This window comes from Colossoma macropomum, unplaced genomic scaffold (genome assembly GCF_904425465.1).
Source record: "Colossoma macropomum unplaced genomic scaffold, Colossoma_macropomum, whole genome shotgun sequence".
NCBI classification, from domain to species: Eukaryota; Metazoa; Chordata; class Actinopteri; order Characiformes; family Serrasalmidae; genus Colossoma; species Colossoma macropomum.
Window position 1 is genome coordinate 448,292 of NW_023496043.1, and position 25,382 is coordinate 473,673.

A 25,382-nucleotide genomic window follows, 5' to 3' on the forward strand; every position below is an offset into this window, starting at 1 on the left:
GCAGTCCAAACACAGTTTATCCATTGGCCAAAGGGTTGACCACTGACAGTAACATTTGCACCATTTACAAATAAACCACACATGTGCATTTAAACTCTGTAAACATTTTATGAGGAAAGGGCCAATAGAAATGCCCTGAAACTACTTGAAATAAATTCTAGTTAGAAGTGAACAATACTGTAATCTGTGATCTTACATTCTGTTAACTTTTAGTTTGAAGTTCAGCAAAATTAAAATTCTAAGGTAGCCAGGTTAACATATTTTTTTAACTCAAACCACCATATTATTTTTGCACTGTAAAGTTAGCTGTGAAGTTAGATGTGAAGTTTTCTTGTAACACTGCTTGTGTCTGGAATATGGTCAAACGTTTTGTCAATTTTATTTATTTTGTTGTTTTATTCACTTTTATAAAAATAAACTAAATATTAAGTTTATATTTTAAAGCTGCACTATGTAAGATTGTTGGTTCAAATTGAAAGAAGTAGCATTACTGAGTCAGGAGAAAAAAAACACTAAAATATGGTTAAAATATGACTGCTGCACACTATAAAGCCTGAAAGTAATCATTTAAAAGTTTTTAAAAGGTCAGGATTCACTTACATCCTCAGAAAACATGTCCTTCACTAAGTTTTGAGTTTTCTTTGAATACTTTTTCAACACGCTTGCAATTATTAGATTCATCCTCTCAGCGAACAAGTCCAATACACAACCCATGTTACAAAATGTTCTTCTGCACGTTGTGGCAGTTACACACTTCCACCTAAAGGGGATTCCAAGTCACCAAATCTTACATAGGTCAGCTTTTAATAGAAACAAATTATGAAAATGAAAACATACTTAGATTTGCTATGACAGTCCTTGAGGGCCTTTAGGCTGATGCTTTAGCATCAGCTAGAAAACAATTGTTAAGTAAGTTAGCCTAGATATTGTACGTATAACTTTTTTCTCAGATAGAAATCATTAATAGCTTATAAGGAAGTTGAAAAACATTTCAGGCTTTTACCTGACTTGGATGTTAGAGTAAAATTCTTTTGCTTTGAGTGATCCCATATCTTATTAGTTTATTAAAACAAATGATTGAACATTTTATTTTGTCACTACCAAAACAATCATAACACCGAAACTTTACCAAATGTTTTTATAATTGACTGTTATTGCAGTGACAATTTTGGCTAATTTTATCATAACTAGTCAGTACATGACTATCAAACATAGCTTTGAACTGCTATACACACATAAAATCATAATATTTTTCATTAAAATACAAAAAAGTAATTACAGAAAGTATGTGTTTCATTAGTGATAATTCTTAAAGTTACACACTGATTTTCTGACTTTGGGACACATTTACTTGAAAACAATGGGATCTAACTGTTCACCATGTGTCCATGAGGGACAGGGATGCAGTGTCACTTCCTGCTCTAAAATGCAGGGGTGTGGCTATAATAAGGCTCCGCCCACGGACTAAAACTCTTTGTCTGTAGTGAAATGAAAATGTTTTTTGTTTTCTTTAATTAAACTCATGATAAATCTAAATCTTTCAACTTCACTTTAAAAGAAATCAAAATGATATATAAAAAACAACATTGAAAAAAGAAAAAGTATTCTTTTCAGAAGTGTAAATGTAGGGAGTTTAGGGTGTTTAGGACAGACACCTCTCAGAGAAAGTACACCTCCCTATAAATGATGATTTTGTTTAGCTTATTACTGTCTCAGTTAATGTCATGACATAATTGTCTAAGGTACGAATACTTCATTGTTTTATCGAATAGTTGTTTAAAAAACTGTGGGACTGCAGTTTGAACTATTTCTGTAGAATGGCTCATAAACATTAGCAATGCCGCCTCATGTACATGTTCAAAGCAAGTAGCAGTGATAATGTTCAGCAATCATGTTTCTGATCCTATTTTCTCTCTTTTTTTCTTGTCCTTCTCAGTGACCTTCAGCCATCGCTGGACAGAATCAGAAGTGCCAGTACAACATGTTTGAGGCCAGAGACCAGCTACCACTCCTCAGACAGAGACAGGTACTCAGTAGGGGTATAACACAAAATCTGCACCCTCATAGTGATTCAGCTGCGCATTCAGTGCATCAAAATGTGAAATTTTACCACGATTTGATGTGATGAATTTAGTACGATTCATAAAAATACACTGAATACACAAATGTGATGGGAAGACCTATTTATACAGTAGTGGACAATACATAATCAAACAATACACTATGCTATCTTTTTTTTTATTTTTTACATCTGAAAATAGCCCAAGGAATTCATTATGCCCAAAAATGTGCACAATCGGTTCTAACATTTGAAAATTGATGCAATTGAATTGACACCTTTAGATTGATGCATCACGGTCTAGATAGAATTAGAATAGGAAGCTGAAAAAGCAAAGGAAATAAATACGAGCAGCAAACTAATGTCCATGCATGAATGTATGATGATATCGGTATTGACACTTCTTTAAAATGCAGCTAAAAAATATATACATATATTGTACTCTACTTTTCTGAGGGCTCTTTATTTTGGGTTTTTTCTTTCATTTTTAAAATACTATCCTAGATGGCCAACACTTGGCTCATGACAAAACAAAAGACCGGTCTCATCCCCCGTGATCCATTTCGTCTTTCCATTCTGCTGTTTTCTCATACCTCATTTTCTTTTCTTTTGTCTTTTACTCGTTTATCGCCTGCATTGTTCACACTCTCTGCATAGGCCGGTAGGCAGTTTGGATAGAGCTGCCTGTCCAAAACCTAACAAGAAAAGCATTGACAATGACAGGTGAGATTTCCTCAACATCCATCACTGCATCTCCAGCCTTCTCTCTCTTTTCCTCTTCTTCTCTCTGTATTTCTCTCTTTTTCTGTTTTAAAACACCTTTCTACTTTCTACCTTTTTAGATTTTTCCTTTGTCTCTTCCTTTCTAAGCCGCTGTCTCTTTGTTATTTAATTCATAATCGAAGATCATCTTTTTCTGTTATCCAATTATTAGTATTATTATTAAGTGCTGTCAAGCCAATTATGGCTCCTGGCAACCATATGGATAGTGTTTTTCCAGAATATCCTGTTTTCTATTTGAATCTTCAGCCTTCTGAATGGCTGGTTCATGATTGTGTGACTGTATCCATCTTGTTGCTAGTTGTCCCTTCCTCTGATTTTAGTTCTGTTTCAAATTCAAAAGTACACAGTTTTCCCCTTTTACTCCAGTCAGTCAGTCAGATAAGACGTTTGGTGTCTGAAGTTTGCTTCTTTAGTTTTGCACTGGAGCTTCGAGGCTAATCAAGCTAACAAGTAATGGAAACTAATACCACATCAGTAAGCATGCTAAATACGTGCCTGAGTCAACTAAATTAATAAATCTACAAATTTAATTTTGTTACGTAATCTCAAATAGACTTACTAATGTCATTTCTGAGACTGTATGACACTGTTATCTATAAAAATGGACAAAATGATGTTGCGTAGCTGTAAATGGTAGTATGAGCTCTCCTGAAGCCTAAATTCTGTCCAGTTATATATATAACAGTATATTACACATACATCTACCAGATGTCCGGAACCACATAAGCAAGTTTATTTGAGATGATATAACAACTCAACACAGTTTGAGACAAGTGTGTGATGATTTAGCCATGCAGTGTGCTAACTGGTAGTGCATTAACTTCCATTACTGGTTAGCTACATCAGCCTTGTAGCTCCAGTGCAAAATCAAAAGGCAAACCTCAGACACCAAACATGTCTTGGCTGACGAGCCACATTTGATGGATGTAAAATTGCGCATATGTGATTTTTCGCCAGTCACTGTAACAACATCGTTGCTTGTTTTCTTTCACTCACTCACCTTTTCATTTTCTCTTCTGTTTTACTCTGCATCTTGTCATCCCACCCCTTGTTTCTTTTGCCTCTTGGCCTTGGCGGCTGCATGTAGGATCCAGCCCACCTCCATCCTGCGAGGCAGCAGGTGGAGGAGAGACGCCCCCATTCGGCCCTTCGGCCAAACCGGCCTGGGGGGCTCCTGCCCGAGCTCACCACGCCCTCTGGACAGGTGCATGCTGGTTAAAAAACCCCCTTTATACCCTGCTTATTTCTTCTATGATGTCTCCCCACTGTCGCTCTCAACAAAACATTTTTTTATCAGGTTCAGTTTTAGTTCAGGAAATTAATGGTGCTAAATTTGAAGGTAAGTTGAAGGAAGAGTTCAACAAAAACAGGTCACTACTTGCCCCAGAAGTAGTTGATCTGTCAAGACATGTTTGGTGTCTGAATTTTGCTTCATGTGTTTTGCGCCCCATTCGGGCCTAGAGCAGTTTACAAGGCTAATATAGTTAACAAGTGTAAACCAACTGCAAACTGCACGAGACATTTATTTTTCCCACCTAAGTTGCACTTATGTTGTTCGTACAGTTTTATGTACCAAAAACAGTCATAATTAATTTTTACATGACCATTTTCCGACCTCTTTATCTCTAAGAAGTAAACAAGCTGTTTTTGTCACTGTCCCTTTAAGACTGATATATGTAAATGAACTGGTTATGGAATGAAATGAAATGGGAGGATATGTAAAAGTGTTGGTTTTCATGACATTACAAAAACAATTAAAATCAAAATAGGCTGATTTTGCAGTTCAGTTGTCATATATGGACACATATTACAAACTATTTTGGTTTTCCAATGTACGGACCTTTTAAAGCCTGAATGTTGTCTGTTTCTGTCCATTGTTTATAGATAATGATTGATATTTCAGTCATGCAGTTTGAACAGTGCTACATGGTGGGGTAAATTTGTTAGCTGCATTCGTTTCATAGCTCCAGTGTCTCTTTTTCATGTGTCTCTTCCTTTCTTTCTCTCTCTCTCTTCTCTAGAGCACATCCTCATGGTGGACGTTCCTCCCCGACAGGGTCTTCCCTGTCAGTGCGCAGGGGCAGACAGCTGCCACAGCTTCCTGCTAAAAGCAGCAGCATAGAGCAAGGTAAGCTTTCCTTCATCACTCACTCAGTCACTGCAGAGACATCCCATCAGGTCAAATGCCGTGCAGCTCTGCAAGCACTTACAGGACCCATGTCATGGAAAATTTAAGCGTGTTTTAAATCAATCATGGTGGTGATGTCACAACCATAAACACGTTTACATTTACCTTTGATTCCATCTACAGCAGATTAGTCTTTAGTCCACCCATTCACACTGCAGTAATAAGGATATCAATTACTCCATTACTCCAAACAGCATCAACATATTTACACCACCAAGACCACCCATTCGGCCTATAGCAGTTTAGCTCCTGCATTCATGCTGAAGTGATACAGAGTGTTGTTACTGCAGACAGTCTGTTATTAGAATGGGAAGATATGGGAAAAATGAAAAACTGTGCTGTTCATGGCTGTTAAGAGGTAAATTTATCAGTGCTGCATTTTAGAGGATCAGGACTTTTGAGCAAGGCAAAAACAGGGCAGCCAATCGGAACAGAAGTCATTTACATATACGTAACAAAAACAGCCTTTTAATGCTAAAAGACAGAGAAAGGTTGGAAGTGGTTGTATAAACATTTTATACAAAAAAAAAGGAAAATATTGCCAACTTCATTATTTCATGTTAGTTGAATATTCTGTAATTTCCCTTTTCTTCTTCATTCAAGTGCCTTCATCATTTCTGTTTGTCCCCTCAGTCATGTCTCTCTCTGTCTTTCTCATTTCTCTCTTCTTTCATGCCATTGTCCTTCAACTCCATACTCATGAAGACCATGTCAGTAATAAACCTGAAGAGAAAGGTAACTCATTCCATGCTTTACTGACCATACATTGACTCTTTGTGCTGAAATCATGCCTTATTTTTGACTGTTAGATATACTTGCTCATTTTTATGTAACAAACGTCTGATGTACAAGCACAAGTTCATTTTTGTCCTTAGTTTTGTTTATTGTCTCAAATCCTGTCCTATCTGTCTGTCTGTCTTTCAGCTTTGGCGGTAGAGGAGCGAGCTCGTCAGTTGAGTCAGATGCGAGTGCCCTCCTATCGGCCAGGATCCTCCGCCAGCACTGGCCATGACCAAGAGATGGAGCTCAAGAACAAGAGAGACGTGAGTCAGCCTTTAACGCTGTTACACAACATTCTTTTAGAGTGTTTTAGAGCGGTTTAAGCAGCACTGCATTACCTCCACTTATACAATCAACCTACAACTTGCAAAGCACCTTTTATCTGACTCACTGAAAGGTTATATTGCTCAATACTTCTAATAATAGAAAAGCGTGAAGCAAGCCTAAGCCCTGCTTTGTTCTTGTAAAAAAAAGTGCATTGTGCTATACAGTACAATCAGACAGATTCATTTGGCTGTTTCAAAATCAGTACAAAAACATCTACATTGTTTGTAGAAATAGTCCTTTGTTCACTGCGGATGTGTTTGTTTTCTTAAAAGCTATACAAGCTTTACATTTCAAAAGAGCTGAATAACTAATAACCAAAGGTCATTTTGCTATATATTTTTTTAGATTTGTAATTAGATAATTACATAATAAACTAGAAAGGGAAAGTTTGTGAAGTTGGCTTGACAAAGCCGTTGAAATGAAATCCCATGCTAAGGTGTTGTTAAGCCATTGCTGTGTCATCCCATGTGGTTGATAAAGTGTTGCTAGGCTGTTGCTGTGTTATCCCAACAGGTTGCTAAGGTGTTGCTGGACTGTTGTCACAATATCCCAGGTAGTTGCTAAAGTGTTACCAACTGGGCTGTTGCCATTGTATCCCATGTTTTACATTGAAAACTGCAACCTGTGAAAACGGCACTGATAAAAGTGTAAAATAATAAAACGAAGAATAGTATGTTGACTTTGTCAAACCAACTTAATTACGTACTTAGTTACCTTATAAATTGCATTTATATTCTGTATTGACAGGTTTGCTTTAATTCTATTATTTCTGTGCTAGGTCATTTTAAAGCGTAGTAGTTTCTAATTAAAATGATAAAATCAGTATCAGTATCGACTGATACTTAAGATTTCAGTATCAGTATCGGTCTCAGAAACGAACGAGTGGTATTGTGCCATCTCTACAAAAATGTAAAGGATGTTTTTCTTTGATTTTTTCTTTGATGTTTTTCATTTAATCCCAAGCACAAATTTGGTGTGGATTCAAAGTATAGAATCTGCACTTTTTAGCAGAGTTTCTCCACTTGTTTCAATGAGCTGTGAGTGAAGAATAATTACACAAAATGCAAGAAGTGGTATTTTAGGGCATATGGGACTAAAACAGTGACACTGGGGTAGTTTTGGGATAATAACAATAATGATACTAATACTATAACTACTGCTTCTACTATTACTACTATTAACAATAATATTAATAGTAATAACAACAACAATACATTTGTTTTATTGTAGATTTATAGGAGGAGCTGTGATAACATGTCTGCACGGTCATCAGACAGTGATGTGAGTGATGTGTCGGCCATCTCCAGAGCCAGCAGTGCCTCGCGCCTCAGCAGCGCCAGCTACATGTCTGTCCAATCAGAGAGACCACACGGACGCATCAGGTTGGAAGCTTTCACACCACTACACAAAGTGTGTTACCCTGAAGGCGTCTTAGGCCACCTGAGAAATTTATATTTAAAGCCATTTATCTGGGTAAAAGCTTTTATTTCTTGGAAAAATACTAACATTAGAATAAATACAAATAAACATTATTGCAGTGAATTATTGTTATTTTATGTCTGTTAGCCTAAAGGGCCTCTATCGTTTTCTTTGCTTCAAAACATACCATCTCTCCACAGTCCATGCAGTCCATATATGGAAACTAAACTACAAATTCACTATTTTGGTGAATGCATTTACAAATATCTGCCTATTCAGCCTACAGCACTTTAGCTCTTCCCCATTCACACTGAGGTTATAGGAAATATTTCAGCTTGGGCTGCTTTTTGAAAGAGGCAGCAATACATGGGCAGCAAATCAGAACAAAGCTCATTTACATGTATTGTAAATAAGTAGCAAAAACAGTCAGTTTATTAGTTAAAAATGCTTACATTAAAAATGATATATGACTGACTTTGGTAAACATTTGCGTAAAATGCATAATACGGGCCTTTTAACCATTTCCTGACCTCTTCTCAGGGCACTTAAACAAGAAAACACTTACTGAAAACAAGACATTCAGCTTTTGTCTGTATTCATATTTATTTTACTGTATTTATTCTGATGTTATAGTCATTTTACAAGGGAAAGCATACACTATATGTCCAAAAGTTTGTAGACACCTGCTCATCCAGTGTTTTTTCTGAAATCAGGGGTATTAATAGAGAGTTTGCCCCTCTCTGCTCTCTCTGCTCAGCCTCTACTCTTCTGAGAAGGCTTTACACTAGATTAGAACATTGCAGCGAGAATTTTATTGCATTCAGCCACAAGAGCATCAGTGAGGTCAGGTACTGATGTTGGATGATTAGTTCTGGATCACTCCAGCTCATCCAAAGATATTGGATGAAGCTCTATCACTCCAGAAAACACAGTTCCACTGCTCCACAGCCCAATACTCCCCTCTAGCTGACAGTTGGCATTGGGCATGGTGACCATAGATTCACGTGTGGCAGCTTTTGAGCGTCCTGTTCTGTTGGTCAGTGCTTTGGAGATTACACAAGCTGTATGTGAGTAACTCAATGTCTGTGTGAAGGAGCCGAATTAAATATAATTAGAAGGGGTGTCTGGATACTTGCAGCCCAGATAAATGGTTCTAAACACTGTTCTTGACTGGCCTAAGACCTGTGCACAGCACTGTGGCCTAGGACACATATATATATATATATCCTCCTGAGCAGTTTTTCAGTTCTCCTGATAATAATCTAAAAACTTAAGGGAATTCAAGCTTGTCAAGCTTCAAATAACTGGAAATAAATTACATCCACAGTAATCACTCAGCATTCAAGCTGTGGGTGTGGCTCTTCAGGCTGAAGCAGTGGTCCATTTTATTAGTTTCCCTCTCTTTGTTTTTTGCATGGCTTCTTCTGTCATATGCATGCTTCTCTGCTTCTTTCTTCTGTCTTCTGCATGGTGCATGTGTCTCGCCTGCATGCTCCTTCTTTCCTCTCGCATTGGCGGGCAAAGGTCAAAGTCTCTGGAGAGTTGTAAAGGGGAGGAGAAAAAAGAGAGGCGTATCTCGTGGGGTGTGAGCAGCCCAGGGGAGAGAAGGAGTCTGGGAAAGAGACGCTTCTCAGAGGAACTGAAGCGCCGGCGCCACACTGTGGCCGGAGATGAAGATGTCAGGTAACAGCCAGCTCAGTGCTGATCCTGGACCTGCTCTCTAATACCCAATAACCTGCTCTGAGGGCCAGCTACTATAGACTATAGTATTCCCTTCACTTGCCACTTTCCCAAATATGTTTTCATCAGCCATTTCAACTGTTACCAACCATACCAAGACATCACCCAATATAAAAAAGGAAAAACGTGCTGTTGACATATCAACGAATAGGCTAGAAACCTTATCAGCTGTTACAAAAACAAGATTGATTTGTCAAAATTCCTACATAATTAATTTGTTGGGGTTTAAACAAAGTCACTCAGAGTGGTTTGATTTGAAAAGGTTCATTGTAGAGAAACTTGTCCACTCAGATTTCTTTACAGTGATGTTAGAAACCAGGGGTTGTGATGTCCACAACACAAATATAGCCGTTTTATTTACTATCCAAAAACCTCTTTTGAACTACATGTGTCTTCTGAGTTTTTATAAGTAATGTATATGATGGTAAAATAGTGATAAATCTGAAAAAAATAGTTTTTTTGGCTACTATTCTGCCTCACAATGCCTTGCAGGTATCCCTCCAGCATCAATGTATTTTAAAAATGCCTTTTATGCCCAAACTTTATCTTAAAACTATTGTAAAACATACTGACAAGTACTGAAGAGGCCACTTGATCTAAGGTGCTTTTTATCAACTGCACCCAGACACTCTCTTACAATAGCTTTAGTAAGCTGCTATAGGATCAGCTATGCTTTTAAAAGCCATTATATGAAGGAAAACTGGAAAAGCACCTAAACCAGTCTCAGACCAACAAGAACGAACTGAACTTTCTTCTTGAGTTGATGGGGATTCAAAATAGAGAAACACGGTGAGGCACAAAGGGACTCGCAGCCTCCTCAGAGTGTCACTGCATAGCTATTAAAAGCATTACACAGTCCAGACAGACCCCCATATAGCCCCGCTGCTGTGGACGCCAACTAGAGCATTATGAGTCTCTGGAGCCTGCAGCCCCTGACACACTTTCACAGAGTCCGCTTAAAAGATTCTGCTGCTTCGTTTTGTTTCAAATGGTGTCCTCTGGCCAGACATCCGATTTCAGCACTCCACAAATCTCCCGTGTTTGTTGTTCCTCCAGGGTCTGATCTACTGAAAGTCATTAGTATGTCGCTTATTTCTTGGCTTGCAAAGCTAATAGCACAACCAGTGACCAGACTACAGATTTGTCTGGATATAATAAGTGACCATGTTATAGAAATTGTATTGGTAGTAACTGTTTCAGAATAATAATTTGGGTTGTTTTTTTTCTTGTTTTCTATAACTTCACACTTTCAAAAGAAAATATTTTCAGTAGAGGCAGTGATGAACACATTTACATAACAGTTTGAATGCATAAATGATTCTTTGCATGGACAAATTATTTTTGATGATTGAAAAGGTCAAACAGTAAAAATGGACAAAACTGAACAAATACAATTTATTTCTAAATTTTCCAAAATACTCAATTGAAAAAAATTTAACTAGAAAGCCTTTTTAAAAGGCTTTATTAAAAACTGCATAAAATAGTACATAATAATATACTTTACTACAAATTTTTAAGCAAGTTTAGTGAAATGTTACTTTTTACTAATAAAAAGATTTCAGAAAAGAAATCTTATCTACTTAAAAATTAGCAGTTTACCTAAATTAGAAGTAATTTGTAGACTTACCTTGAAATTGATTTGTTTATTACTTAGAAAATGTGAGGCAGTCTTTTTTAAGGCATTTTAGGTAAACTCAGTAATTACAGTTTACTTTGTGTAAGACAGAGCAGTGACAGATTTCAAGTGTGCATTATCATCATACAAACTGCCAACCACTGCTAATTTATCAAAAAGTTACATTTTAATGCATATTTTTTTTTATTGAGTAATTGCGACAGCTTTAATATCCATGTTATAACACCATCAAACTGCAAATTCATCCACTAACAAGCCAAATGTAGTCAAAATCAGAATCACTTGTTTTTGTCGAGACAACCTTCTTGGTCTGACCACAGATCTCCCTTCTCTATTCCTGCATGCGCTGTAGAAATCATCCACTAATCTTTTCACTTGCATCTAATATAAACCTGAATGTATTTGCCTTTGCTTTGTTCAGCAATGTCTGAAAAAATGCTGCATTGAATTTAGTTTAAATGTGAACATCAGTTCCTGGAAATTAAATAAATGAAGGCTGGTTTGTGACTTGTGTGCCATACCATAGTGTAGGACTTGTAGCCAAAACAATGTACACATTTAAATCAAGTGAATTCAGTGCATCACTTAGTTCACCGTGTATCTCCATTCTGTGCACATGTTTGCATGTCTTGTGTGTATATCATTGTGTGCTGTGTTTTCTGTGTCATGTGTAATGTGCGTATGTCTTTTAGAGCCCTTTTTGCATGCCTCCAGTCATATCTTCAGTGTTTGGACCCCGTGTCAGCACCTGATCCCCTTCCACCCAGCATTAGCACTCTAGCAGTCCGACCTTCTCTTACCCCTCTGCGTTTTGGAGAAGAGAGGCCCACCTCCTCCCTCCCCCTGTCCACCACAAGTGCACCCTTCCCTGGCCAGGAGACTGCTGTGACCGGCCCGGTAGCTGGTGAAGAGAGCATGTTCGGGCAATCTTGCAGCACCTTATCTCCCTCAGAGGGTGCAGGCACACGCCAACTCCTCCAGAGCCCCAGAGGGCACCAGAGAGCTTTGCTTTACTGCTGCCTTAAGGAAGATAAATGTGAATGACTATGGAAAATTAGCACTTAGCATCCTTTTGTTTTGACATAAAGCAGAGTTTCATGTTGGCTACAGCACATGACTAACTGACCAAAGTACTGCTTTCTTATTTCCGTTACATCAAATATCGTTTCAAACAAAAAGAACCAGATCAATAGCTCTCTCCAGAATTATTGGCACCCTTTGTAAAGATTGGCTAAGAAGGCTTTGTTGGTTATCAGCTTGAAGCTGCCATGAAAATATGGAAGTAATCTAACCTTTTAATGAGGTAAAATCTATTCAAAGAAAAAATGTTCTTCTCAAAACACACAACCACAATTATTGGCACCTCTACACCACTACTAGAGGACTAATTCAGCAATTTCAACCGGCTGGAGCTGGAATGTGTATTCTGTGCAGATCTTTCTCCACCAAATTCTGCAGTTATTGCTGCCTCCATGCCAGAAAACTATTTGGAATGCTTGCAAGAATAAAGCCTTTACTGTTGTCAAGGCACAAACATAAGCTCCTAGTTTGAGTTCAGTATACATTGTTAGAACTTTGAAGAAACTTTCTGTGATCAGAGAAGATGTAACTAAAGACTCAAGGTCATGCAAAAAAGAACCCAGTGCTCAGTGTGAAGCATGGTGGTGGAAGTGTAATGTTGTGGTGCTGTTTCAATTCCAGAGATACTGGAAATCTTCTTAGGATCCATGGATTCATGGAGCCTAAGATTGGCTCAGCGTTGAGTCTTCCCAGCAGAGCAATGGTGGAAAACCAAAATGATTCACAGAATCAAGTTTTCGCAGTGCCCATCTTTGTTTTCTGACCTAAACTCCATTAAAAACTGTGGGCTGAGCAGAACAGGAGGTTCTGCAAAGAAACAAGAACAAGATATTGAGATTGTTTTATGGTAGAATAGTCTCAGATCTTTTTTGTGTTCTTCCACATCATTCAACATCACAAGAGAACAAGAGAACAACATTACAAGACTCTGTCTTGACAAAAGGTGAATTAAAGTACTAATTCAGAGGCGCTAGCTGTGGTTCATGTGTTTTTAATACAAATACTTTTTTCTTAGAAGACATTTACCTCACTCAAAGGTTAGACTTCTTTCATATTTCTTTCATTTCAAAATCAGAGACATTGTTTCATAGCTTTTCTTTGATGATTTTGACCAAGGTTCCAATAAAGAGTGTACAAGTCTTGATATGGCATGTTATAAACATTGATTGGACCAAAATGTAAGCAGAGTCTCTCAGACCTTGCCAGAGTGATTGTTATCTCAAAGACAATGATAATGTTTCAGTTCATCATAATAAAGCATCAATATTCTGCCCTCTGGTCAGCCTCTCTGAGCTTTACTATGTAGGCTTAACTTTGAACCACACTTCCTCCAGTCGGCAGGTGCGGACCTCTGCAGGCCGCAGCATGCTGAAGAGCACGAGCGTGAGTGGTGAAATCAACGCGTCCGAGCGTACGGACGGCAGCCAGTCAGACACAGCGCTGGGCACGGTGGGCAGTGGCAGCAAGAAACGTCGCGCCAGCCTCAACGCCCGCTTTGTGGCCATTGTGGGTAACCGTCGCAGCAGGAGCACCTCCCAGATCAGTCCGACGGGTCAGTGGTCACTCTTTCAGTGTCCTTTCAGCATTGTTAAGCAGGGATGTTATGGATGATTATTTCTATGTTCAATTAATCTATCAGCTGTTATTCAGTTAACTGACTAATCAAACCATTATGCTTTCTGCGCTTCCTCTCACATTGCCTTATCACAGCATCACCATCATTCAGAGCTCCATTAATGTGTATGAAGTGATATCCTAGTTCATGGTGCAAGACAATAGAAGCTAAATCATCCTCTACACTTTCTGTAGTGTGTTTTCAGGGCCTGAGTAATACAGTGTTTTGACCAATATAATGTAATATAGTCAAAAATGAAGCAGACGCCAATAGTTTTAGTTAAACTGTGCTTTGTAAGTTGTGAACTGTGAGTTGTCAAATTTGATTGCCAGTTTAATTATTTAATTAACTGTTACATTTCTTAAAATCAAACAACAGAAACGTGCAAAATCTTTAGTAATATAAATATTGTAGCAGGACGCACGACGAGAAATCTTAGCGGGTTTGTTGATTAATTATCTGTGCTTTGTTGGCGAGATACCAATAAATACTAGCTCTACTGTATTGCTGTCTGTTGTAATGACCAGGAGTATAATATGAACTTTACAGAGCATTATAGAGCCCTTTTGTTTTAAATAAACAATTTGTTGACTTAATATTCCACAAGCAAAGTTCACACTTAATCTTTGCAGCTCAATTTTTAAGAATTGATAAGAATCCAGGTGCCCCTGGATCAATTTATCCATCTATCTGTCTGTCTGTCCAAATTCTCTTATGAACTGGCTGATTTAAAGCTGAACCTGACCTAAAGTAATGATGTTTAAAGAATACCATTGTTATGAGTTCTTTTTGAAAGATGCTGTAGAAGAGCCACTTTTGGTTCCCTAAAGGACTTTTCAGTGGTTATCTAAAGGAATATTCCAGTGTTTTCAACCTAATCTTTATCTGCTACATACTGTATGTAGTATACTATAGATAAATTCTGTAGTATCAGTGCAGAATAAGACCTGGAGTCTACCATTTTCTGCCAAGAAAATGCTCTTTGTTGAAACATCAGGCAGAGAGGGGAGCTGAACTACAAGGGGGAAATGGGTGGAAGGCCAATAACCGACCGAATCCATTCAAAGATGGGAGACACTTCCAACCACTGGTTACAATACAAAAAGGCATGAAAAAACACAACCAACTCTTAAACAAATATTTCCATTCATTCTCATTTTGAAGCTCCCCACTGGAGCTCGGCCTGTGACTCCACTATACACACAATATTGTAACATTTTTCCATCTTCTTAGTAAAAGAGGAGAAAATCTAGTGTCTCAAATTACATTGCCCATTGCCCAATTTCCCCCTACAATTTAGTCATGTCCACCCTCTAGTTCTCCTCGTCACATGATGCTACCAAGGTCTGAGAAAGGTCTCCCATCACATGATGCTACCATGCTGAGTGGTGGGGGTAGAGGGAGGGTCATCAGAGAGAGCAAGGATAATTATGCTCATGGACTCTCAGACACGGGTGACTGTGGCATCACTGGGGAACAAACTTACAAACCCTGATGATGAGGCAAATGCTTCACTCCGTTGCAACAGTTTTTCTGTTCTTTTACTAAGTGCAGGAAAATGCCTCCTAATCACTGTTTATGGTAATCATATGCTACAGATATTGGAATATTGTTTTTGTGGAACAGTTAAAATATTACACAAAAACAATATTCCAGCTTCAAACTGCACTTCATAAATACTGGTATATAGTATCTAATTCAACTCCATCCTCTGGAACTGCTGCCTCAAACCAGTGTTTATTCTGGCATCTTACTTACCTGCCTTTTTACCCCACTTATCGGACTGTTATCTCACTGATCCCTTTCTCTGCCACTAAACACCCTTTTAACTGCTGCTGCACTCAGCACTTTAACTTTAGACCCACACTTTGCACAATGTAAGGTTTACAGGTATGACTGTGTGTGTGTGTGTTTGAGTGAGTGATGGTAAGAATGCATGTTTTATTTTATTTTATTTTATCTTGTTATATTTTATATTTATTTTATTTTATTCACTACATGTAAATGTCTGTCTGGTATTGTGCACTGTTAGCACCTGTAACCAAAACCAAATTCCTTGTATGCGTAAGCATACCTGGCCAATAAAGCTTGATTCTGATTCTGAGATATAGAAGATGATGATTTGGTTGAATAAAGGCTGCTGTGTTCCTATAAAGAAGCATCCCAAGAAAAGTTCCTTGGCAAACTAAAAGTGGTTCTTTTATTGCATGGGTTCCCGACCCTGGTCTTGGAGTTCCCCCTGTACCCCCCGCCCTGTACATTTTTGTGATATCCTGCTCTAGAATACCCAGTTTAACTCAGGAATAGTGTGCTAATTCACTGCTTATTTGGATCAAGTGGGTTGAGAGCAAGGAAAGCACTAAAGTGTACAGGACCAGGACTGGGAAGCACTGTCCAATTTTACTGCTCTAAAGAACCATTTCGGCACATTTTTTGGATACATTCCCTATGTATTTTTCAAAAACAAATTCTCTGTTAAAATAACATTTTCTGAAATATTTTTCTTTTGGGCTGAATATCCAAAGGTTTTAGAAACGCTGCAGCCAAAGGTCCAACCCCAATCAAACCTGACCAGAGTTCCCTTTGATAAAAGCACCTGTGGCCATTTCGTAGCCTTTTTAGAAGTGAGGAGTGACTCGACATCATTCACCAGAAGAAAGCTTCGTGAGGAGGGGAGGGTGAGGTACAGAGGGTTGGTGCTTGCACCGCTGCACTTGTTCTCTTTGAAGCCAACATAAAAGCACATTAGAGAACTCTGCGGCCTGGAGCGAGACTCCGCTCTGTTCTCTCCTGCCTTTCTAAGCACACAGATTCAGGCTAAAGAGATGGAGCTTTTGTTTCTGCCAAGTGGGCAGTGAGCTGTTAGCCTCGTGCTGCTGACTCATGCACACAGCAACTGTGAAATTACATTAGTATTTGCAGCTTCCACTGTTATTTAAAGCACTTTTTATGATGAAGGTTTTGGGGTAGCGCTTATTGATTGGTTTACTAAGCTGTTTTGCAATATTACAGTTACCTTAAAGCTAATACAACTGTACGTAACAGCATCATAGTACTAAATTCTATAACTTGTATTGCAGACAAAATCACAGTACTACGTACTACACTCGGAAATGCTTACCTTGTGCTAAGAATGGTCCATCACCAAAATAATGTCTGGTCAGAGGTGTTCCTATGGTTGTCCCCATTGATGGATGGGGAAGGGCTGATAAACTGTGCAGCAACAGATGGGCTACAGTCAGTAACTGTAAACCTACAAAGTGCATCTATATGACAGGCATTTATGATATAATGGTTAATTAGTGTAGGTACAAGGTTGGTGTTAAAACAGTATTTCATTTTTTTTGTTAGTATTTTTGACAAATATCAGGAAAGACACTCACATTTCCATGAACTTCAATGAACTTTTTTTAGACTGGTGTATTTATTGGCTGTCCTGTGTGTCTGTCTTCAGAGGCATCTAATAAGAAGTCAAAAGGAGGTGGGACGACGATCCAGCGGAGTCAGGAGACAGGCATGGCCGTGGAGCTGCAGCGCAACATGAGCCGGCAGCCCAGTCGTGAGTCCAACAACGGCAGCATGACCGGCTACAACTCTGAGGGAAGGTGAGCCACTTTATTTTTTAATACCTTATTTTATGTTCTTAGATTGAAACACAAAATGATTATAACTTTAAAACCACTTAAAGATCTAAAGATCTCCTGTACTCACTCTCATAACTACATAATGTACGTATTAGTTTCCTTGTAGTTACTGAATCATTTATAGTAGATACTGAATGATCTATTGTAGCTACTGGCTTATTCACAGTAATTACTGAATCAATTCAGGTAGTTACTGAATTACTTGTAGTACTTAATGGATCATTTATAGTAGTTAATGAATCATTTACAAATACTTATTGAATCAAAGTAGTTACTGAATCATTCATAGTAGTTAATGAATCATTTAAAAATACTGAATCAATCAAAGTAGATACTGAATCATTCATAGTAGTTACTGAATAATTTATGGTACTTACTGAATAATTCATAGTTGTTACTGAATCATTTATTGTAGTTACTGAATCATTTAAAAATAGTAACTGAATCATTTAAAATAGTTACTGAATAATTCTTTATTAATAAAGTTTGGAGTAGTTACTAAATAATTTATTGTATTTATTGAATCATTTGTAGTAGTTACTAAACCATCGATAGTAGTATGTTGACACACAAGGAATTTGGTTCCAGCTGTTGGTGTTATAAACAGACAATGTACATATTATTCACAGACAATACACAATGTATGAGCAACATACTGATTATGTAGGGACTAGCAATATACATAAGTGTGTGTGGTAGTGCTAACAACAGTAATCTACATCATGTATGGGAATGAAATTGTTGTGCACGATGGTATGAGTCTGAAATGGGGTGTAATAACTATCTGGTGAAAAAACATAGAAGTAGCTATGGCCCAGCAGATGATATTACTGGTCAGCTATTCATGAGAGTGATGGCATGAGGAAAGAAACTGCTACTGTGTCTGGCACTTATCATTCGTAATAGCTACTGAATTATTTGTAGTAGTAGTACTGCATCATTTAGAGTAGTTACTGAATCATTTAGAGTAGTTACTGAATCATTTAGAGTAGTTACTGCATCATTTAGAGTAGTTACTGAATCATTTAGGGTAGTTACTGCATCATTTAGAGTAGTTACTGAATCATTTAGAGTAGTTATTGAATCATTTAGGGTAGTTACTGCATCATTTAGAGTAGTTACTGAATCATTTAGAGTAGTTACTGAATCATTTAGAGTATTTACTGAATCATTTAGAGTAGTTACTGCATCATTTAGAGTAGTTACTGAATCATTTAGGGTAGTTACTGCATCATTTAGAGTAGTTACTGAATCATTTAGGGTAGTTACTACATCATTTAGAGTAGTTACTGCATCATTTAGAGTAGTTACTGAATCATTTAGAGTAGTTACTGAATCATTTAGAGTATTTACTGAATCATTTAGAGTAGTTACTGCATCATTTAGAGTAGTTACTGAATCATTTAGGGTAGTTACTGCATCATTTAGAGTAGTTACTGAATCATTTAGGGTAGTTACTACATCATTTAGAGTAGTTACTGCATCATTTAGAGTAGTTACTGAATCATTTAGAGTATTTACTGAATCATTTAGAGTACTTACTGAATCATTTAGGGTAGTTACTGCATCATTTAGACTACTTACTGAATCATTTAGGGTAGTTACTGCATCATTTAGAGTACTTACTGAATCATTTAGGGTAGTTACTGCATCATTTAGAGTACTTACTGAATCATTTAGAGTAGTTACTGCATCATTTAGACTACTTACTGAATCATTTAGGGTAGTTACTGAATCATTTAGAGTGGTTACTGAATCATTTAGAGTTACTTCTATTTTTTTACTTTATTGCTACTTCTCTTGTTGTACTTTTAAGAATGCAACTTCTACAGGCTCCAGTTGAATGAATGAGACTTCAGTCTTGGTTGGGTATCCCAGTACAAATAAGTATTTAATATATCATATAAATAAAGCATTTGTCCACATTGTACGTCATCTGTTGAACAGGCTATGTTTACAGCCATTTACACAAGCACTGTTTTTTATCCAGAAATAGTCTCAGCCATGTGCGTTGCCGTGGCAACCTAGCTGTCCGTCAAACGTTTGCATTGTGGCTAAACAGAGCCCATAAAATGTCTCGCCAATTTTCTTTGACATTTGTTTAATTACGGTGGAGCTGCTCAGTGCCCGCCGTTCTTTTTACAGAGCCGCTGTGATCGGAGAAAGGGCAGAAGAGAGAAAAGGTGCATGTGGTAGCATTCCTCAAACAAGCCAGCATTATAATGGTTTGCAGCAGTGCTAGTGGACAGAGCAGTTCACCACAGGGTTGTATGACGCCCCTTACTGTGGGCAGCCGTGGATAGGACTGCACAATATATTGGTTGTTAATTGTTATTTTGTATTGGCTTTTAATCACAATGTAATCCAACAAAAGTCACTTATTTTGGTCAAAATAATGCAGGACAGTGATTGCAAGACATATCACAGCACTAGTATTTTGTCTTGCAGTCCTGGACTGGTTTTAAAAGAGAACTCAGATGAACTTCTCAACTTCTTAAAAATGATGTGATATTTTATTATCTGTATGTTTTGTTTTGCGCAGTCCCATCTTCCCGGCTGTGAGAGTGGAGACTCAGTTCAGTGACTTCCTGGATGGGCTGGGTCCTGCCCAGCTGGTTGGCCGACAAACCCTAGCCACGCCCTCTATTGGTCAGTTACACCACTCTATATGTTTCTATCCTGGTCTGACACTTTCTTTTATTTATCTCTTTTGCATTCACTGGAAAATTCTCCAATATGTAAAGCAATAATGATCAGCATTATGTTTTTTTTTGTTCACAAATTTCGTTGTGTATTTTAGATGTACAGAGTAGTTTTATGTTCTAGGTCAGTGGTCCACAAAATGCCCACAATATAAAGTAGTGTGCAGATGTCTTAGGCATCTGTGAAAATGATACGTAAACCATTTATCTAGGCTGTAAACATTTATTTACTAGCATTAGAACAAATACAGATAAACAATGCTACTTTTAGTGCTTCAGTATGTTAGCTAAATGATTTCCAAAGCTCTCCTCAAGGAAGTCCAGTATTTACTGCTACAATCCAATACCTAGTTTATTTAACAAATCCTTCATTAAATTATCAAATCCAAGTAATAAATGCAGCAGGAGGTCAGGACCCAGACCTGTGCTCTTCTAGCCAACATCTTAATGACTTGACTGAAAATATTCATGTTATATTTTACTGTATTTGTTTATGTTTATTCTGCTGTTATACATCGTTTTTACAGGCAGGAATAAAAATGAATATTTGTAAAATGTTCTTGGGTGCCTGAGAGTTCTGTACAGTATTGTATGCTGGGCATTGCCTCAGAAATTCAGTCAAATGTTTAATAAAATTTATTGAATCCTTGGTTAATGTTTGAATCTGGGGTTACAAGGTAACATGACCCTTTATACACAGTATCCTTGAGACCCTCTCGACTTAAGCTTGTTAGCTTTAGCATAGTTTCCTATAGAGTCCATAACCAGTAGTTGCCATAACAAACAATAACAAGTTTAATTTTGCAGCATAACTTATCAGATATACAGAGCCCCTAAGGGGCCGTGGTTAAAAAAAAGTTAATGACATTGTGTTCCCTCGCAAAATATATGCTCGTCCGACAGCAAGCAAACATAGGACCAGAGGTGCCCAACGACATTGCCTACATTAGAGCTTTGTTTTTAGCAAAGCTAACATTAAAAGCTACTTTCCCAGTTTTGTCAGTCTGTGTTGAGTTTATTCAGCAATTGTTCTCTGCAGTCTCTGTAAATGTAGCTTTTACTGTACGAGGACACTCAGCCTCAGTTTCAGTTTGCGCTCACTGATAGCATAATCGTTTGATTTTGAGAAGCGACACTATGTCTTTAAATTTCAATCCAAGATCAACATAAAATTCAATGAGCTGCTTCGTGTCTGAGCTTAAGCAAAGCACAGCTTTTGCAAGCGAATGCAAATCATTGCATCATAATGCAAAACATTTGCGATGTCATTAACGTTTTTTTTTAACCACGGCCCCCTAGTGGCTCTGTACAGATAAAATGGTTAAGGCTTAAGATAAATGTTAGCAATGTAGGCTCATAACAACACACCATTCGGTCATTATGTCTGAAAAAATAGTCACTGATTATGCCTGGTAAATATTCGTAATGGATCAGTAACGTACAGCCGTATGCAAAAGTTTGAACACCCTCTCTCAAATTATTATTATTAAAAAGTTTCCGTGAAAATTAGTTAACACAAACTCTACAGAAAAAAACTTAAATATAAGCTTTCTGTAAATTTTAGTGTACAATTTATATGTATTTAACATTGGGTGTAATATTTTTAAATAAATAGGTAAGCAAATGAATATTGCCATAAAAAAAACAAATATAAACCAAATAAACGGTGCCCTAACTTTTGCACAGGCTACGTTTTACGTTTATGTCAAATATGTTAAATTCAGCAAATAAATAGTAATTGTTCATTATAACGGGCAGAAGTGTGTTCCCTGAAGAGGGTGTTTTAACTTATTATCACTTAGAAAATCAACAAAATGTGTATTTGCCAAACTTTTAAATGGACTGTATTGTAGACTATTAAAAACAGAATCTGTTAGGAAGCCTTTTTCATGCATAACAAGCTCATGGTGGAGGTTGTGCCTGTTGGAAATGGACCAGACTTCTACATTTTTATATTCACAAGTCATTATCTGTGATCCACCAAGCCAAGGAAAGAAAGAGCTGTTGTTCAGAATTGCGCATGGAGTTTTTGAGAAGGTTCTTGAGCATCACCTACATACTCTGTGTCTCTCTTTCTCCTTGCTGTGACCGGCGTGTCCACGCTGTGCAGGGGACATCCAGATTGGCATGGTGAATAAGAAGGGCCGGCTGGAGGTGGAGGTGATCCGTGCCCGGGGCCTCGTCCAAAAACCAGGATCCAAATCACTCCCTGGTCAGTCCATCAAACCTCTCTGCTTTTTAATTATTGTGCCCTACACTCACCTACATTTCACCTCAGCCCCTGTAATATGAATAATGTTAAAGGGATAGTTGTGGTAAAATGTCAGATTTAAACAGTTCTCTCATTACCCTAAATCTAACCAATGAGCCAAGACATGTTTGGTGTCTGATGTTTGCTTCTTTAGTTTTGCACTGGAGCTAAAACGCTAATGTAGCTAACAAGTAATGGAGCACCAATTAGCGCTGGGCAAACTGCATGACTAAATCATGATTCGCTTTCCTCAAACTGTGCTTTCTGACACTGTAAGACATACTGTTAACAGTCGTCACACACACACACACACACACACATCTAGCAACTACCAGATATACCATAGCCACCTAGCAACTACCTAAGATACTATTGCAACTGCCTACTGCACCCTAGCAGCCACCTGCAACACCATGTCAAACAAGATAGCAACAACCTGAGGTACCCTAGCAGCCACCTACCAACACCCTAACAACTATCTGCAATACCGTAACAAGCTCTTAACAACAACCTAACAACTAGCCAGAATCCAACTAGCAACACCCTTGCAACCACCTGGAATATTACAGCAACTACTGTTTAATCCAGACAACAAAAATAAGCCCTTTCATTTAAAATAACCGAAAACAATCACATAAACACACCCTACTAACTGTTCAGTACTACATAAACCATGTTACGTTAAAACAGCCAACAACTGCATTAACCTTTCAACAATATAAGGTGACTTAATGTTGTTCTCACAGTTTCCCCTTAGAGTTAAGTTTGTTGACTTATGCAGGTGCTGTTATTTTATTTCAATGCCTAAGAAGACACAACCATTTTATTACACATCTCTTACTTTTTTAGAATTGGATTGCAGATTATGCAATGTAGTAGATGAGAGAGACAAGGATGCAGGATGCAGTTGCAGTAGTGAACTGTTTTTATTGCAGTTCTGCTTTGTAGCTGGAGTTAAATGGAAGGGAGAGCTGGTTAATCCTTGCATGGAAAACAGTTTGGAAAAATAAAAGGAGAAATTAAAAAAACAAACAACACAAAGGCAAACAGCCCTGGAAAAAACACATAAGAGATAAACAGCCAAGGGGAAAGACATAAGGATAATTAAAGAGCTATGCAGGGCAGGGAACAAAGGAAAACAACATGTACGCCGAACATAGACAAGAAACACCTAAGAAAAATGATAAGAAGGCAAGATTAAAAGCTAAAAACAGGTGAGGGGAATGACAAAGGGGTGGAGCTATGGAGGAACAAGGGAGATGAGAGTGGTTTGCTGTGGAACTTTGCAGTGTGAAGAACCATGCTAACACAACAATGATAATGATATAAGCCGTGACTGTCGTAGTAATAAAATAGACCTAAATTTTCCAAGTTAAGTGCAAGTTCTCAGGCTCAGTTCTCCTCAAAGAAATAACATTAATGTCTTTAGCTCCAACAGCTTGATTTAGCAGTGAGTAGAAACCTTCCATGATGGTTCTCTATGAAAGTGTCTACCTGATCACAACAAGGTGCACGCTAGGGTATGAAGAAGAATGCTAAAATGCTTATATCTGGTACTTTAACCCTTTAAAGGATGTATTTGTTCTTCTTTCAGCTCCTTATGTTAAGGTGTACCTGCTGGACAATGGGGCGTATGTAGCCAAAAAGAAAACGAAGATTGCACGGAAAACGCTCGAACCACTGTACCAGCAGACCCTTCAGTTTGAAGAGAGTCCGCAGGGTAAAGTGTTACAGGTGAGTCGTGGGGATTTTCCAGCTCTGTTTTCATAATTAAGCAGATAAAGTGAATAATGTTGATTATTTTGTAGCAATAGTGCAGATCAATTTCTAGAATACACCGATATTGCCCACAGGACGCTGCCCACAGGACGCTGTTGGCTGGATATTTTTGGTTGGTAGACTATTCTCAGTCCAGCAGTGACACTGATGTGTTTAAAAACTCCAGCAGCACTGCTGTGTCTGATCCACTCAGACCAGTGCAACACACACTAACACACCACCACCACGTCAGCGTCACTGCAGAGCTAAGAATGATCCACCACCCAAATAGTACCTGCTCTATGAGGGTCCATTGGGGTCCTGACCACTGAAGAACAGGGTAAAAGGGGGCTAACAAAGTATGCAGAGAAACAGATGGACTACAGTCTGTAATTGTAGAACTACAAAGTGCACCTATATAGTAAGAGGAGCTGATAAAATGGACAATGAGCGTAGAAACAAGGAGGTGGTCATAATGTTATGCCTGATCTGTGTATAACTTGGTCAGTAACTCTCATTTAGCTGCTAAAAAACTGAACTGTGTGCTACAGTTTCTCATTTTTAGGTTGAACGGCTGTAAAGCTTGACCAACCAAGCAAACGTTGTTACAGAAGAATGTATTTGAGGGCGGAGCATGGATATGACCACTGAATCCTCAGAGGTTAATAAACTGTTAATTTTTTTTGTCCTCCCTGTTTATTAGGTGATTGTCTGGGGAGACTATGGACGAATGGACCACAAATCCTTCATGGGAGTAGCACAAATCCTATTGGAGGAGCTGGACCTGGCCAGCAATGTGATTGGCTGGTACAAACTGTTTCCGCTCTCCTCTTTAGTAGACCCCACGCTTGCCTCGCTGACTCGGCGTGCTTCCCAGTCATCTCTGGACAGTTCATCAGGACCTGCAGGGGTTCGATCATAGTGGACGAACGTACAAAGCACAGTCCATACTACCAGAGAGAGAGAGGGAGGGAGAGGGAGAGAGAGACCGACAGGACAACAATCAGAGGCAGACAGAAAATGCGATGAAAAAAAAAAAACAAAGCTTTGATGAAATCTGACAATCACTCCTGTCGCTTATGTTGGGTTCGTATTGTTTCTTTTCCTCTCGTGTGCGTGTATAAGACGAGACCTGAGACCTGTACGTTCTGCCAGTTTTGTCCACGACAGAGTAGTCGGTTTGTTTGTTTTTTCTTATCGTTTTCTTGCTCACGGTTTGTCACACAAGAATTAGGGCTGGTGAACTGCAGTACTACATGGGAAGCACTAATTTGACGTGACTCGGAGAACGTACGGTGATCAAAGCAGGGTGATTTTCAATCAAATCAACGCTAAAGAAATGTACGTTAGCTAGTTTTTAACAGAGCATCAGAATGTATCGACCCAAAAAAAAAAAAAAA

The 25,382-nt window shown here is 38.2% G+C and overlaps 1 protein-coding gene across 1 annotated transcript in view; it reads left to right on the forward strand.

Annotated features, from left to right (window-relative positions):
* The window catches only part of rims1b (regulating synaptic membrane exocytosis 1b), a 101,635-nt gene extending 76,253 nt beyond the window's left edge, over positions 1-25,382 (forward strand). The window contains 13 exon segments of the mRNA XM_036564859.1: positions 1,937-2,026; positions 2,717-2,782; positions 3,930-4,046; positions 4,864-4,970; positions 5,736-5,765; positions 5,955-6,073; positions 7,368-7,519; positions 13,347-13,564; positions 17,082-17,232; positions 19,814-19,920; positions 22,084-22,185; positions 23,819-23,958; positions 24,686-25,382. Coding sequence (XP_036420752.1) covers positions 1,937-2,026; positions 2,717-2,782; positions 3,930-4,046; positions 4,864-4,970; positions 5,736-5,765; positions 5,955-6,073; positions 7,368-7,519; positions 13,347-13,564; positions 17,082-17,232; positions 19,814-19,920; positions 22,084-22,185; positions 23,819-23,958; positions 24,686-24,904 — 1,618 coding nt within the window. The 3' untranslated portion in view covers positions 24,905-25,382.